This window comes from Astatotilapia calliptera, chromosome 8 (assembly GCF_964374335.1).
Source record: "Astatotilapia calliptera chromosome 8, fAstCal68.1, whole genome shotgun sequence".
In the NCBI taxonomy this organism is placed as follows: Eukaryota; Metazoa; Chordata; class Actinopteri; order Cichliformes; family Cichlidae; genus Astatotilapia; species Astatotilapia calliptera.
In genome coordinates this window covers 22,374,645-22,392,539 of record NC_137429.1, presented here as the reverse complement: position 1 = coordinate 22,392,539, position 17,895 = coordinate 22,374,645, and the positions used below count along the sequence as shown (strand labels likewise).

At 41.2% G+C, this 17,895-nt stretch overlaps 1 protein-coding gene across 5 annotated transcripts in view; it reads left to right on the top strand.

Annotated features, from left to right (window-relative positions):
* Positions 1 to 17,895, top strand: part of mrtfab (myocardin related transcription factor Ab) — a 39,992-nt gene that overhangs the window by 2,927 nt on the left and 19,170 nt on the right. For 3 of the 5 annotated variants that reach the window (XM_026177183.2, XM_026177180.2, XM_080305594.1), the window contains exon 3: positions 1,470 to 1,655. In XM_026177183.2, the coding sequence (XP_026032968.2) occupies positions 1,493 to 1,655 (163 nt within the window). In that variant the 5' untranslated portion in view covers positions 1,470 to 1,492. Of the gene's footprint in view, positions 1 to 1,469; positions 1,656 to 5,180; positions 5,588 to 15,574; positions 16,233 to 17,895 lie in introns of those variants that run through there. The other 2 variants (XM_026177184.2, XM_026177182.2) reach the window with 2 other exon arrangements.

Here is a 17,895-nt window from a genome sequence, read left to right as displayed (position 1 = left end):
TGCCCCCAACCATTACGCCAATGAAGTGTTAATCGCATCAAGAGCACATTTTACACAATTGCACCTGTTGCATCACTTTCACACTGTAAACACAGCAATAGTCACCTAAACTTGATGGAGAACCAGAAATGGAGTAAAGTTATTCAAAAGTCAGTGAGATGTACGACTTTTGGCTCATTACCGAGCAGTTTAATGCTCTGTGTGTTTGTGCTTTGCATAAAATTTCCATGGAAACATTAGAAGATATCCATGCTAATAATATGATAATGAATTGCATTTATATAGTGACACTTGCCACTAAAGCCAAGTAGCCTGAGCTAAACTGAACGCTTATGTTGCTAAAAACAGGTTTAGCTTGTTTAAACCCGCACATTAGTTTAGGTTACATTAGCATTATTCCCATCGCTCATTACAGGTTTACAAGGAGTGGGCAGCCTCAGATAGGGAAGTGTCTTCTGAACTCTTTGTCTCGAGGCTCCATTTAGTCCAAATTGACTATATGGAAGCATTTAAGTTTTTTATACACTTCCTCAACTCAACGTTCAACGTTACTTTAACTCTTCCCAAGGAGGGACTTTGCCTCTCTGCAAGTGCAAGGCAACACACAGCTAGACAGGCACTTTTTTTTCTTTAATAGCTTCCTTTATGAGATACCTCGAGCTCTGATGGCGACTCGTTACCCAGGCTAAATGTATGGAAATCGTGCTGAGGTTGTTAAGAAGTAAAAAACAAAACAAAACATAAGCTGCCTTTTTAGAACAGCGGCCACAGCAACAGTTGTAAAAGCTGAAACATGCAAATTCTTCCGTGATGGCTGATTTAATCCCTGGTCTACAGTCCAGCATTCTTTCTCTTTCCCAAGTTATTTGTGTATGAAAGAGACAGGCAGTCAGACTGAACGGTTTCTGGGACTAGGACTCAGGTTCCTGGAACTATGTTTTCCAGACTTGTCAAAGCCTGTGAACATGTCTGGAGTATTGTTTTGTTTTTATAGCGTGGCATAGTTGAGGGTTCCTCTAACTACATAAAGGACAAGCTGAACACTGGAATTTCTTAAATCCAATTCTTAGTAATTCATTAATAGATTTGTTTTTAATGGGGAAATGAATTGCAATTGGAAGAATGGAGGTCACTGCGGCTTCAGCAATTAGACCAAGGGAATATTATTCATGTTGCAACAGCGCTTCATAGTCAGTATAGCTCAGAAAAGTACAAACTGACTCAGTTATGAGCCACACTTTAATTTGTTTATTCATTTCCTGTGTAGAGCTACATGCTACAAAAAAATGGAAAAAATAGATGTGTGTGTATATATAATCCTGTTTGGTCAATTCCTAAATAAAAACTGCATACATATGCACTAGTTGCAGTAATCACTGTCCCTTTATATGGAGCTTTCTACTCTGTGTCCTCTGATTATTTCACGAGACATTACACTTTCTCTTTCCCTTTTGAAAAAACGATTCCAGGTCTTTCTGTCACCTTGGCATCGATGGACTCACAGAAAGGGGAGGAGCCAAATCCTGGCAGTATGGAAGTTGCCAGTGTGCCAGGCTCGGCCTCGAGCCCCCAGAGCGACGCCGTGACCAGCGAGCTTCAGGAGCTCTCCCTTCAGCCTGCTCCCAATCTGCTGCCTATACAGGAGCGCAAGAATGGTGAGACAGTGACGCGCATGACCTTTGTGTTTTTCAGCCACCACCGCTTCAGTTTGATGCTAGGTTTTGGATAAAGAAACCACAGCAGACATCTTTCACGTGGCACAAATACATCCAAAGCTACGACTGTTATTTTAATTAGACGTTTTTACACATAAGAGCTTGCTCTCCAAAACGATAAAGAAGTTAAAAAGGTTCTAAAATCCAGCTTTTATGAATTGATACCATTTTACCATTCACTGTGCCAGGATGTTTGATTAAATCACACACTAAGTATTTTATCACAGCTGCATGTAAACAGAGTTAAATGCGATTCAGATCTGTAAGATTGTGGTTTAAACACGTCAGTTTCTCTTCATAAACTTACCTCTGCCTGCTCTTTCTGTGCTACAGCCCTGCAGTTTCTGAAACGCCAATTAGTGACATAGTCGATGGAAGCGTTGCTTTGATAGAGTGCAAGATTAAATTTTAGTGAACAGACCCACCTGACCCCCCCAGTCATATTGCAGCCACCGCGTCTAACAACTTTTCTGGCGTAAAAACGTGGTATAAACACTTCCTTTGAGCATGTCACACCAGGTTTGCTTCAGTAATTGTGTCCTTCTGTAAAAATTCACGCTTATGTGCAGGGCTGCTTTTCAACATGTATGTTTTCTGCTCATTTTTGATGAAGTAGTATTCTGCCCTACTGCCTGACTCTTGGCTCTCACCACGAGTTTTTGTAAAGCAGTTTTAAAAACACTTTGTCCCTCTGTTGTCTTGTAGCGTCACACTGTTTGTTTGGGCTTTTCTGCCATTAGATGTTTGCCATTATATACATTACTATTATGTCAAAATGAATAAGTGTTGCATTTACAGTTATCCCTGTTGGCTTTTCAGAAATGTCCTTTTTCTAGGATGATGTGTAGGAAACGCTTGACAGCAGCACTCTTGCTTCTGCCCCAAGTTAAGATTTTGTCGAACACTTCTCATGCCTGATAGAAGTGAACATAAAATCCTCCAAGCAAAGAAAAGGTGTGCTTGGGGAATATGTTACGTAAGTTGAGGACACGTGGAAGGTGTGGAAAGCACTTGTCTGGGAGGCAGAAGTTAAATGTCAGATGCGCCTGTACCTCTTGGTCATTAGTCAGTAGAGAGATTAGCTCACCATCGAGGGCGTCTAAAGACAAGCGAGAGACCGAGATTTAAGTTCTGACGTGGTACTACGTGTATGTAAAAGACTGTGTGCACTGAAGTCTCCAGAAGGAAGGGAGTGAAGAAGCTTCTGTGCCTAATTGGCTTGCTCCTCAGCTTTGACCTCCCGCTACAGTAGATTAGAGTGTGCTGCATGTTTGCTCTGTGGAGTTAACACTCTGTAGACCCTTTTTATGTCTGGAATTAGGATAGAGCTTGGAGTATTTTGTTCTTCTGAGTTACTTGAGCATCTTCCTTTAGTCACAGTGGAAAGGTTACGTTTGCTGGATTAATGTCTTTGATTTGTTTAAGGTCATAATGCTAAATTACAAGTGAAGCAGCGCTTAGTGGCATAGTGTCAAGAAAATGCTTGGTAGCTAAGAGAGCAAAACTTGAGCTGTTTCCAAAAAGGTATAAGTAACATTTTCTAGTGAATTTCTTTAAAAACGTATCCGTTTGTTACAGTTTCAAAAGTAACCAGAAAATACTTAGCAAAAGTCAAAGTTTGTTAAAACATTTTTGTAGCTAAGAGTCATCGACTTCTTCTAGTTTTCATCCATTCTTTCTGCAAAGGGCTTCTGCTCTCTCTTGACCCATCTTGCATGCAGTGCTATTTATGTCCATAGTCCTCAGTGGACTATGAGGGAAATGGCAAAACCTTTAGCTTGCACCTCTTGAAATAGTCCATTGTGGATTTTACTTTGTAAGCGAAGACATGCAGCTGGTCATCTGGTAGGGAGTATGCCTAGACTAGCTGGTGTTTTTTAACCATAAAGTGGGCTTGTGCTCTTGTGGAGGGCAGAATGGAAGCTATGGGGAGAGTTGAAGCCAACTCATCTGAGATCTTGTGGAAGCAAAGGCGGCTGTAGTCAAACACTAATAATCCTTCTGCGTGTTTATCTATGGAAACCTTGTTATGCCTTTTAGAAAGATTTTGCTGACCAAAGACTCATTTTCTGTCATCTTGGCTTGAGCTGAACTAAGCTGTGAGTAAGGTTGAACTTATAGGGATGGCTGTGAGCGCAGGGCTATAAAAGGAAGGAGGAAGTATCTAATTTATAATACAAAACAAAACGAAAGCTATCGGCTGATAGCCCAGCCCTACCTTTGATCATAGAGCCCCACAAAAAATCTATTTCAGCTTCATCAGTCCACAACATTTGTTTCCAGAATGTATTAGAAGGTCAGTCAAACACACTCACACATGCATCTTGCCATATCAGAATTTTCAGCCATATTGGCCATTGTTCCCAGCTGGGCGTTGGTCACCCATTTACTTGGAGGGAAAGTTAGTTGACTTGGTGTTGATTTGTGTGGAGATGAAGGTTAGGCAAGGTTGGATCAGTCAATGATTTATAAATCAACAGTGGGAGAGAACAATGCACAATAACACATACAATAAAAATCTGAGTTACAAAGTACAATGGAAAACAGAGTTAAGGCAGTAGACGGCTAACTTTTAGAGTGCACTGAAAGCAATAAGATAAGAAACTTCGTGTTTCTTGAACATTATTTCAAATATGTTTATGTCGGTACGGAAGTATTTAAGAGTGACTCTGTGGCTGCTTGTCCCAACACCCTGTTTACTTCACCATCTCACAGCCTCAGGCCATCACTCCCTTATTTAAACAACCCCTGCTCTTCTTGGCCTTCTCCTTACACTTCAGTGTGGTAGCCAGGAGCAAGCATGTTGCTGCAGACACCCCTGCAGCTTATCTAGATGCCTTTACAGCACTGCGTGTGATTGCATGCACATTTCTGCACACGCACATGTGTTGCAGTGGAAGCGCAGAACCTGCATTGGGAAGGTTAGCAAAGCTTTATCTCTGATACCAGGTTGTACAGTATGCTAACTGTACTGGATGAAGGCTGGGACATTTGTTGTTAAACACGGCGTAGAGATAGGTGGCATGTTTTTCAGGATGGTCAGGTCTGTATACATTAATGCTTATGCAAGAGAGAAGAATAGGGAGCCAGCTCTGTTTTTAAGGTGGAAGGCTGATATAAACCAAGACTAGTCTTGAAAGCGTTTTACATTTCCTGCCTTCCCAGTTGCAAACTTGTCTCTGAGGTTTTCTGTGCCAAAAAACCTGGTTATGCTATGATAATGGAATTGAGATCATTTGAAACTTTGAGCTGGAAAAACTTGCTTGAGTGTGGGCTGCGAGAGCAACACGAGAAGGAGGATGGGGATGTCGTAAAGAGCGGGGGGAAGAAGGGAGGTCATGTCTGAAATGGCTGTATTGCATAATTTCCCAGAGAGGGAACAGAAGGATAGTGAAGGAAAGTGGAAAGGAAGAGAAGAGGGGGTGTGTCACTTGGACTTGAGGAGGTGAGGTTTGGAATCGGCTTGTTTTTATTCTTGTTTTAGAGTGCAGAGGAGTGACCAAAAGTTTCCCTTTTCTTTTTAAGAAGAGCTTAAAACTCGTTCACGGAACAGTGTATGGGTGGATCTTGTTCTTATCCAGGGAGCAATAAGACACAGACGCACAGACCTACACACGCCCTTTCTGTTGGGGCGTGCATGCACTTGTAGACAAGACAGTTCAGAGAAAAGGACTGTGAGGTGGAGTACCTGTGGAGTACCAGCTCCCTGTGACAGCATTACTGTGGCTTTTCTGCTGTCGGACTTCTCCTCAGACTCCTGTGTTTTCTCAAATGAACAACGCTGGCTGTCTTTGGAATATGAATCCATAATCTTGCCAGGAAGGTGAAGTCTCCCTTCAGCATGGTGCAGAGGGATATGACTATCCAGTCAGGTAAAGCCCATTTGAGTCTCTAGTCCTCGTGCATTTTGTTTTAAACTTAAGGAAACAATTGAAAGTTTGGTCTACCTTAAGATGGACCTTAAGGTGAAATACATGTGAAATCTTTAATCATGCAAAGTGCCACCTTAGATTTTAGCTGCAACGCTGCAACCTTTTGGATATATATAATCATGTGTATGCAGTACATGTGTGTAAATTAGATCCGCAGGGCACAGAAGCTAGGCGGGGCTGTGAGTCCAGGTTTGTAGAGTGTGCCCTAAGTGGAAGTTAGGGGGTGAGGGAGCTGTGCAGGTTGGAAGAGGGAAGAGGAAGGCTCAGCAGCTGTGAACTGTCCAGCCAGGGCAGCAGTTCTGCCCGAGGAGTGACTGCAGGCAGTGGGCCAGGATCCGGGCGAACTTGGAGAGTCAGAGGTTAGCTGAGAGAGGAGGGATAGAGGCATATGCCGGGCTCACTGATGGAGACTGAGGCTGGGGGGAAATTAGGTTAGAGGCGTCACTGATTTTGCTCTGGATTTAAGCAGAAATGACCTGCTCAGTCAGAACAGATTGTTCCAGATCACAATGTAAACTACGTCTACTGCCACTCAGAGTAGAAAGAGGTTTTTAAATGATAAATGGAATGAGACAGTGTCAGCGCTGTCTGCAGCTGACAGCTGATTGAAGAAGCAATATACCTGCAACTACTAGATGCTGCAATGTTTGCTATGAATTTAAAACCTGCAGAATTTTCTGTTACAGGCACAGAGGCGAGTTCAAACTGTCTGATCCAGAAAAAGCCTCCATGTTTTTAAATAACCTCTTGTACTTTCTGGTCACTTAAACCATTTTGACCTTCAGGACTTGACTGCAAATGACCCCTTTACAAACTAGAGGTAGTTGCAGACTAAGAGAGGTTGTCTGCTAAAACATGGTCACGAAAAGGGTGAAATGTAAGAGTGGAGCTGATAGCCTCCTGCTGAAATTCCTTGAAGTGAGATTTTGGATTTGCATCCCCGTGTCATTCAGACTTGTAAACAAAGACAGATAAATATCACATGCTTCTTCATCTTCGACACATGACGGGCTATAGATTACATTGGGATGTAGGGTCTTATTTGCATGAGGCTGAAATGATCAGTGTGAAAAATTAAAAATGTGAATATAATGTGATCCCAGACACTCATGCTTTTGGGTAGTAGTTAGGATATTTATCATTGCTGAGGCTAGCGTAGCCCAGCAGTGATTCAGGGGAGGCTGCTGGTACTGTTATGTAACCTACTGGGATGCTGCCAGCAGCAGAGACCCCAGATCATTCTGTCAAGCTGAGAGTAGGAGTGAAAAGGAGAGGGAAGAATAGGATGGAGGGACTGATAGATGGCGAGAAAGCGAAGGAATAAACGTGGAAAGAAAGAAGAAGAAATGCAGAAAGAACTGAATATTCCAAAAGGTAGAAAAAATATAAAAATTAAAGAGAGGAGGGACGGAAGGAAAAGTTGTTTTACTCTTATCCCTGCAAACAGCTGCAACCGACACAATCCAGCTGCATGTCTTCTTTCTTTTATAACAGTAATTCTTTCATGGCTTTAGGTATTCTCCGTAATTCCCAAAAAATCATTAACACACATGAAATTATACAACATAATTGCAACAACACGCTTTTGGTCATATTTTCCCTGGACATGCTTCATATCTTTATGCATGTGGTGATAGATGGATCTATGCACATTGGAGTTTATGAAACTGCAGCACAAATCTGTGCTTCCTAGCAACACGGCAAAACAGATTGAGTCCAAACAACGGGACACCAAATGTCGTAGCTTTTGGTGAATGTAAACAGCATCCAGTCTAATAAACACACAGGCAGGAGAATATTTATGCAACACAGGCAAGTCCTGCAAGAAGCTTAGATCTTAAGTGTGTCCAGCACACCACGCACACACCCACAGGCTACCTGTGACTCACCCACACACACACACACACACACACACACACACACACACACACACACACACACACACACACACACACACACACACACACACACACACACACACACTTTTTTCACAACTGGTGTCACTGTCAGAATCTGGACATGCTCTTCTGGGAATTGGTAGGCTTCCATTTTTTCATTAAAAAAATGTTTTTTGACTGTGTGTCCTGAGAGCATGGTATTTGAACAAGCACAGACACACACATACATCTTTGATTTACAATCCTGCAAATTCCTGTTAGATAATGAGAAGTGTGAGAGCATATCCAAAAAAACCTCACTCAGATCTGTTGCCTAAAGCTAAATAAAAGCACTTCGCAGGTCTGCTCGTAGCAACAAGAACACAATGCCTGCACACCCACAGGTACAAGCCCACTCATGTAGCTCAGTGATCTTTAAAGACACACAAGCACACATCTTACAACGTGCAATTCAGTTTCAAAGCTGACAGATGGACACACATTTACCCCAGCTAATATCAGTTTTTTATCACTTGAATGCAACATGCTGTGTACAACATGAAACCTTTTGATATTCTGCTTCACAAACACGGTTATGCTGCGGTGTGTATTTTGAGCACAGCTACAGCACACATTTGCACATTTATAATTGGTGCTGTGAGTAGCAAGACAGAAAATGAAGGCAATAGAGTGCTTTATTAATGAGAATGTGTGCTGCCTTCACATTACTGCAGTAGTTGTGCATTGTATGGCAGGGGTAATTGTAATCATGTATGGGAATAATAGTATTGGAATAATACTATATTACTAACATGGTACCAAACATACTAAACCCAATGTTATCCACTTAAAACTGGAAGTGTAAAATATGGAAACAAGGTAATCCCAGTGCAATGGGAAATAAACTGACTGGCTATCTTATTTATGCAATAATAACTCTGCCATAGACTGGCAACCTGGCCAGGCTGTACCTCGCCTCTTGCCCTGTGGCAGGTGGAACAGGCTCCAGCCTGTCATCGTATACTGGGTAAGCGGTTTAAGACGATGAATGAGTGGATGGACCGTGACAGTCAATCTTGCTGTTTTTCAACGCAGCAGCAAATTCCTAATTTATTTTATCTTTACATCTTTCCTTTTCTTTACGAACTACCACAAAATGGCCTTTTTTTTTTTTTTTTTTCTTTTTTTAAAAGGTATTGAATACATTCAGTAAACTGGATGTGAATTAATTAGAAAATAACAATGGAAAACTACTGATTTCAATTTTTATAAGAAAAATCTGGCCTGACAGTTCAGTTCTTGGCCTGTTCAAATTTTCTTTCTAGGAGTTTTAATAAAAGAAAAAGGTTATTTTTCTGCAAATTTATTTTAATTTAAAATCTGAAAAGAATTGCATGCGTCACACTTTAACATGTTTTACATGTCTTTGTCTCTGTAATTACACCTCCTAATATGCTAGATGGCAATGTGGTTACTGTGCTGTGTTTTGGTTCTTCTTGTATGCAAACAGAGTTGAATGAACCCAGCAGTTCATGCAGAATTAGGAGTAATACATTATATCTTTGCTAAAATGACTGCAATGCAAAGAAGAGACAAGATTTTTGAACAATTTGAGTTTACTCACGACAGACTGAGAAAACTGCTCATGCTACACTGTTAAATTATTGCCTGTTGTGCTAGCATCAGCATTATAAGGCAGTCTGGCAGAATTATAGCCAAACCAATGTGAAAAAGTGTATTATTACCAAACAGAATGTGTTGGGTTTTTTGGGGGTTTTTTTTTTTTTTTGGGAAGGCAAAAGTCAAGTTGGAGTGGAATTGGCACAGAATTGCATAGATTTGAGGCTGACTGGCCCGACACCGATCATGGCCAGTCAGCTGAAAATTGGCAGATTCTGTTCATCAACCAATTGATCAGGGAATCTCTAAAATTATGCTAAGGTTGTGTAGTCCCTCACTTAGAGTTCCAGGCAAGTGCAAAACAAAAAAAAGAAACTGTGAGAGTGAAAACAAACGAAGAAGACGAGGCGAGCACGTAGCTTAGGTCACATTTTCCTCTAATCTATTACATCTAGTACTTCCTGAACAAAGACAGTCTGTTAACCAGCTGCAAGCAGGAGAAATAATTATGATTTTTAAACAGTAATTTCTGTCCTACTTGCTACACTTGGATGGAATTGCACATGTACAGATAAATATCTGAACAGTTGCATTGTGTTTTTCAGCCTTTTTATGGTCACCTTCATTTGCATCCACATCTCCTTAGACCTTATATCTAGAGTTGTAATGATAGCAATCCACTCAACATCTTTTATCAATTGTCCTTTTTGAGCCTCTGAAAGTCTGCGCTTCAATCATGCCTTGCTTGATTTAAAATTCACTGTAGTGGTGTACAGAGGTATAAGACAAAAACTGTGTCATGTTTCAAAAACTCCTGCAGCTAACTGAAGGTTTAAGCTCCTGCTGTCACAGGTGCAAGCTGTGGGAACAAGTAGGCCCACAAACAGAAGGCATGTGCTCTATGATCATCACCAACCCGGTGTGCTCTGGTGTTTCTGAATAATAGAAGACCTATTAGCCTGTGACTCACCTGCCAACACCAAATGTGGCGCACTTAGTGTTCGCTGATGAATGTAACAGAGGTCACCGTGAACTGGCAGGACTCCTGTTTCATCAGGATGACTCAGACACGAGTCACAAGAATCAAAAATCAGGGCTGTAGGCTAGGATGTGCCTAGCATACATTATTAAAGCTATATGTGAAACACAAAAAGAAGAACCACCAACGTTTGTCATAACAAATGACAAATCTTAAGTATTTTCTCCCTGACATGTCACCTCTTTGGCTAAATAAACTGTAAAATTGTTTTAAGTTCCAGTAAGTGTGAGAACAGAGTTGTCTTTCTGCACAAACAAGAATATCTGTTGGCAACGCTCGATAACATCAAACCTTTCACCAATCTGCAGAGATTGGGAAACTCTCGTAGAGGTTATGTCACATCTCAAGCATTCCTACACTCGACTAAAAACAAAGCTGTGTGTGGCTGGATTGAATTTCTTGAGTTTGTTCTAGACTTTACAAAGTCATTTGAGGATTCTGCATTTTGACACATTTCTCTCTTGCAGGTTTATATGGTTTTGTGTTATGTCTTTTGCTTTTGCAATGAACGCAAACCACATTTAAAGTTTTGTGTGTCTGTTTAGTCACTGTGTAAAAAATCTGCCTTGTAATAGAACATGATAGATCTTTTTAATCAGCATTGCGACACATCTGCAAATATGTCATGTGACTAATGATAAGTTTCCTTGAAAGCAAAGGTAGAAGAATGTGTAGCACTAGCAGCTAGCTGTCTATGAAGCTCTGTCGTTTCGTACGCTTGGATCTGCACCTGCATGTCACTTAAACTCTTGTAATAACTAGAAACCTGTGTCCCCAAAGGTCTGTGTCTAATAAAAACTCTGCTGAAGCAAATTAAGAGCCAGGCTTTTATTAGATGTTATATACAGTAACAGAAAAAGGAGAGGAGAGGATGAAGCAGAAAGAGCCCCATAAAACTCTAAAGAGCACCTGAAGGAAAGAGACTTGTAAGAATACAATCAGTAAGTATTAAAAAGACTTTCTCAAGCCAGAAAAAAATTCTCTATCAGATGCTTGTGAGCTGTAATGTGCACCCAGTCCAACAGTTTTTTAAATTTGTGTCCACTCTGTCTTTGTTTGCTGACAGCCTGCCCAGGAGTTTGTTGTTGTACATCTGAAGGAAGAAAAAAAGTTGTTTCCTCTGCAACTAGGGCAGGAGGTTAGGGGGTTTGTTACAATAAAAATTATTTTCAGATGTTGGAGTTATGTAACAGTGTTACGAAGCTGTCATCCCAGCACTGGGAGCACCCTTTCTGCTGCTCTTGCTCTCTGTTTTTCCCTCTGTTTCTCTGAAAGTCTCATTTTGCTGAACGCGACCTGAACCCCCACCCCCCGTTCTCCTCCTTTCCCAGTCGTTTCTGTTTTACAATAAAGGTTCACAGAACCAGATGCTAACAGCTGCCAGCTGGCTTGTGGGTCTTTCGGTGCTCGCGCACTTATAGATGCTTCTGTTTCCTTCAACAGTATACAATTAGAGCTCGTTTAGACTACTTTTCATTGACATGATGTGACAGAGTGAGGGGTGCTGCTGCAAGCTGGTCAACAAAAGAACCTTTGACTGTGTTTAAAAGGAGTGGGCTTAATTAGTTCCACTGCTTTTAAAAGCAGAATTTATTTTCTCTTTCAGCCTTCTGATGAATAATCATGTGGGGAAATCAAATCAAATAAAGTAGTAGTATTTAAAATAGGCAGGACTTCAAACCTCTGAGCTCCTTAAGTATATGTGAAAAGTCAAAGCTACAAACCAAACCAGCCTGTAAAGATGCAGCTCAGTAGTACAGACTAGTTATGACTTGCTCCAGCTGTGACATTTAAGGATTATCGGTGGTATTTCAGGTAGATCATATTGGGGTTATATCTGATTAGGATCAGGGAAAGGTTTGTGCTTATTTTTTATTATTCTATTTGAACTTGTGCTAATTGAACCAATTAGTATTCTGTGCATTTGGATATCTGACTGTAGCACTTTGCAGTAGAAATAGCCAAATAAGTACGTTGCAAAGTATAACCTGTCTTTGAAGTTTTGTTACCTCTGACAGCTGACAAAAGCACAAAACTTGATTCCTCTTTGGAGTGAAGCTGAAGCTCAGCAGTAGGTCAGTCAGGGATTATGCATCTGATAAACCCGGGACTTGTACTGTTCCCTCATCCCCAAACATGTAAAGAGCTGCCTTTTCCTGTGAGTTTGCTACTTTAATTACAACTATAAAGTAAAGTAAATGATTAAGTTCAGCCTTGTTGGTGCATTTTGGGGTTTGTTAAAAATTCCACGTCTTTTCTTAACGATTACGCACATGGCTACAATGGCTAAAAGTCTCCTCGGTTCAGGATGACGCTGAGTAATCCCCTGCCTGATGTCAGTGTGTCCCAGGAAACAGTGCTGGTAAATTCCACAGAAGAGCGAGTGGGTGGGGGGAGACCAGGAAGTAAAAAGGGAAAAAAATTGCCTGTTTTCCTTGCTGGAATGTTAATGGCTGGTCTGACCTACGGTGGCCTGTCACTTGGCCTGGTTAGTTTCTTGGCAGCTCGGGTTTTGTTGAGTTCATCTGTTTAGTGCATTCTTTGTCCATCTGTAAACTCGCCTTTGACTAGAAAGGCATCAATTCAAACATTCGGACATCGTGAAAAGATACAAGTGAGGAGTTTTGTCTGGCTCAGTGCTGATAATGTTACGCAAGTTTAAATTTACTTGTGGTGCGTCTAGTTTTTATATAACGTTGTAAATCCTTTTGCACTGGACAAATAATCCCAAGCTATTTGATGTGTGTTTGGTGTAAAATGTTGCCTAAATAAAACACTCTGAAGTTAAAAGCGAGCTTAAACAGTGGTGGTCAGGTAGTGAATAAACATGCCAAAACATTCTAGTTAATCCAGTTGACGGCAAATTTGTAAGGTGAGGTCTTTGCCACTTTGTGGAAGAGGCGCTAGTTCCCAAGGATGTATTTATTCAGTCAGAATTCATTAACTCTTATTCGATAATTAACATACTTGGAATCTCGTTGCCTAAAATGATTGCTTTGAAGATGCGGACCAGATCTGCAATCGCCCAGTCAGTTACTGTCTTCAAAGTGAGTTTGAGGCATCAAGGCAGTGATAAGATGGCAATAAAATAGAGTCAGTCTGCTATCAGTCTGCTATCAGTTTGTGATTAATCAACAAGGAGACACAAACCCCTTCTGGATTGTGTCATGAAGGGAATTTGGAATAAAAAGGCTGCTGCAGTGCTAGCTGCTGTGATCAGACTGAAATCAGCTATTTCTATTTAATTAAGAAAGACTTAAAAATACCACAGAGAGGCGGTGTACCGAACGAAAAACACCATGGTGGACAAAGAATAGCGGAAACGGACACGTGTCTTTAAACAAAGGAAGTCCCAGAAATATGAATTACCACTTATAGTTTGAACTTTCAAATAAAAACTTAAATCAGGCTTTGAGATCAGAATTGAAGTAATAGGCTTCAACATTAAACACTCAAGAGTTCAACATTATATTCTTCTTTTAACCTTTAGACCAGATTATCCACTCCTACTAGATAATGTGTTTTCAGGTTTCCCCTCCATTAATTTGTGGACGTCTCTGACTAACTGTGAGACCTTCAAATCATTCTGTCTTCTTCACAAAATGCGTCTCTTTTTCTATTATAAAGTCACAGAAATGTTTTTAGTGAAGGATAAAGGAAAATACCCAAGGCCAAATAACTTCAGTGGAAAGTACTGACGCCCAACAACACCCATCAGGTCAAAGGTTGTAGAGTCCAATACTTTACTCGAGCAGCGGTACAGTTTGGACACAGTTTAAGCTTTCACCTCTCGTTGGAATCAGACCCTTTGGAGTTTGCAGTGCTTTGGTGTTTTTTTGTGTGGTTATAGAGATCCTAGTATCAACTAATTCAAAGTAATTCTAAAGAAGATCATAACTCATCTATTAGTGTGGGTTACTGGTTACTACATAATCCTATTTAGTGGGGTAAATCCTGGGAAACTGTGAAATGTGCCTTCCACACACTGTGGTCAAGCTGATTTAAAACCATAAAATATTTGCCTGCATTACTGGCTCGCTCAGTACTGTTATTACAGGGGAATCGCTGCCCCTGAGGTTTTTAGTTATGTGAAATATACAGCTGGCTGTACTGTAGAGGCAGAAAGCTGGTTACAAATAGTTGAAATGTTAATGTAACGAAGGATTTATGATTTTGAGCTGTGGAGGTGTAAATAAGCCAATATGTGTTTAGCATGCTGTGTCGGTTTGTGATGTGTGCAGTGCTGAGATTCAGCCTACACAGCCATGTCCTAATCCCAGCGTGTGCTGTCTTTTCTGTGTTTCCTGCCCAGACTGTGAATCATAACAGCAGGTGGACTTTAATCTCACACTCATAACACACAGTAATTGTAGTCACCAGACAGGGTTTGTTTAAGGTGTTGTCTGTGTTTTCAGGTGCACTGCTGCCCTGTGTGATATCAGTGTAGTATGCTGTTCATTTCGAATTTGGTGTTTAAACCAGCTGCAGTTGAAGCCTCTCTGTGCTGAATGTATGGTAAAGTCTTCTTTTGTATCATAAAAAACTGATTTAGTTCAAGGAAAAGGGGCTTAAAGTTTTCTTGTATGTGTTTGGAGCTAGAGATGTGCATGCCTGTCTCAGAGTAACCTTACCCTGCGAGTGCACAGGTGATACCAAGCTGTATTTAGCCCCCTTATGGCCAGCTGGCCCTGCTATTTAAAACAGATTGAGGGGGAAGGGAGACTGTGGCCGTGGCGGCGTTTACCGTCAGCAGACAGTTTTGGTCAGTAGTGCTGAACTTCAGAAGAATCTGAACATTTTAAGACCAGGTTAGGACGCATTGGATAAGTCGCTGGTTGCACCAGACCAATTAGACTGTTGTTGCTTTTCTAAAATGTTTTTTCCAGTAAGAGTGCAGATTTGTGTTCGCTGTCTTCCCTGAAGGGCAAACCGTTTGGAAAATCTTTCAGAATTTCGTTTGTGATTGGGTATCAAATCAGCCACTCCAAAAGTCAGCCTGTGACTCATCCTGGTATCAGATTTACTCAAGCATCTTTGGCAAAGGTCGTTTATGGTGCACGGAATCATTTCTACCTGTCTAATAAAAACTGTCCATAGCTTGTCTGAGTCATTGTTTTGTTTAGCCAGAAGAAGTTTTTATGAGCCGATCTTCTGTGTTGTTGCTTTGATTTTGATCAGCTTGCTGTGTTTGGGTTGAACAGGGAGCAGGTTTTCATGTTGGAGCCCCCCTGAGCTTGTAACTGTGAATGAATGGCAACAGCTGAGCAGGAAAACTTTATCAGCAGCCCTCACTGTGTGTGTGTGTGTGTGTGTGTGTGTGTGCGCGTGTGTGTGTGTGTGTGTGTGTGTCTCCCTGCATGTGTGTGAGATTCAGGAGGAGCTGCAATCAGAGCAGTCTCACTGGGGAATCTCTCTGCTGAGCTCACTGCTGTCCTCCCTTCCTCAGCCGCTGGCCTCTTTTCAGTTTCCTCCCTTTAGCTCTTGTTCTTTCTATCCACGACTTGTCCTGTGGATTTCTTTACCCCGGCTCTCTGGGAAACTGCAGAACAGCGCTGTCGTGACTCGCCGGCTGTCACTGCAAGGAAAGTAGAGCACAGGAGGCAGGAGAGAGAGAGCAAAGCTGAGACAGCCCAATCGATTTCTTTGATACAGAGAAGAAGCACCGGGGATAGAAGGGCAACGGCGGTAGCTGTGCTTTTCTTTGTCATTTTGGTTTAAAAGGACATATTTGTTTACTTGGAACGGAGTCTTCTGAAGCATTTGAATCACATCTTTCCCTTGAGAAGAGAGGACAGCTTTTGACACGTCAAGGGTGCCCTTCTTCAGGAATACGGTCAAAATCTGGGACTTGGGAGGAAATCTACTTTAAACCGTGGTGTTCAATGTTTACCTAATAATCAATCCCTATTCTGAATGATAATGCTGGACACCAACCATTGCCTGTCCTTTGAACCCTCCTCCCTGGACTCTCCTCCAATGGGAGATGACATGGAGAAGGAAGGACTGAAGATGGATCATGACAGACTTGTGTATCACAGCTTGAAAGAAGGTGGGCAATCTAGTCGGATCTGGAGATCTGTGTTGTGTTTTTGTTCCTGAGTTCACTGTACATTTTCAAAACAGGGCTTTATGGCCTAATACAAATAGCTAATGGGGTGTTGCTAAAGATAAGTGATAGAGTTTACTGGCTTGTGTAAGGTGGAAGGAAGTTGAAGTGGTTTTAGGTTCTTTCTGATAAACCCTTTCAATAGAGCAGACTTGACCACTGTGAATTCAGGAAGTGCTGACAGCCGGGCCTGTGACGTCGGGATAGCTTTGCTCAGTTCTTCAAGGTTAAAGCTTCCAAATAATATTTCAACTTAAAAGGTCAAGTTAATGTTTAAAATTAGTCAGTGTTCACCCCAAAAAATCATGCATATGTTTAAAGAAAGAACTGTGTTGACGTGCGTTCATTCACAAACAGCTTTCCCTAGTGTAGTTTGAATTTGGGAATATTGTAACTGTGGTGCAAATTTACAAACGTCACATAAATGCTCCACACCAGGCATTCATAAAGGTACAGACTTCAAAGGAAGACAGCTATAAAGACACTCTGAGTGTGCGCGCACGCTTATGTCTGTTCAAAAAGTGTGTCTATAACAGGCAGATTGTGGGTTGTAGTTTTCTCTAGAGCCACGCCTCCAAACTCAATGAGCGAGCAACACATTTGTCACAGGAAACCAAAAGCATGAATAAATAACATAAATAATAAATAAATATAACACGTCCAGGTGCCTTTGTGAGTTTCAGCTTGGGTTTTAGACCAACAGTGCAATGAAATGGCTTTTGTTATTTTTTTATAAGTCCTAGAGTCTAGGTTTTAGGGTTTACGTTTAAAAAAATAGATTAAACAAAAGTTTTATAGGATAAGAGGTAGAGTGAGGGTTCAGCACTTATTTGTGATGGTAAAACGTGGAATTTATTAACCTGAGAATGTGTTAATGTGAATGTGAGAGCCAAAAAACATGGCTTTGTGTGGATGTGTGCCCTCCGTACTGCACACGGATTAGGGCAAGTAACTCGAAGGGAAACTCCAGTAACAGATTTTAGCCCAAATATGAGAACTCCACATCCCAATATTGGAAGTTTGAAGTGGATCGTAGAAATGGAGATGCATGCACCTTACTTCACCTACAGTGCAAGTTTCAGCTTTTATCTTTTTACAGTAGTGTCTTATTTCTAAAGTATTTCGGGATGTATTAAATATGACTGTGTGACACTTGTTGCCACTGTGCATGTTTGGGATTTAGATGTGGTGTGCAAAAGGCTCAAAAAAACATGGCGTTCCAAAAAAATGAAGTCATCCAACAGTGACATACTATCAAAAATTAGCCTAATTTGGTATGGTCCGTGCAACAGTAAAAAGGCTTCACTTTGTTTATAACCAGCGTTATGAGCATGGACCAGAGTCTCAGATGACTGGCTGCAGATGAAACAAAACATTCCTGTGAGGTTAGAATGACTGAAGATGGATGGAGTCTAAAGAAAAGCAAAGGGATTAAAAAAAAGCCATCAGTTAAAGATTATTAATCCCGGTGTGCTTTTTGCTTACTCTGAAGTATGAGTGACACAAACTGCAAAAGCTGCAAAAGCCTTTATCCGTCTGTTCTCACTTGAACTTTAAGGATGATTAGTATTCACCGCAACTCTCCGTGTTGTCATCCTGCTTCTCG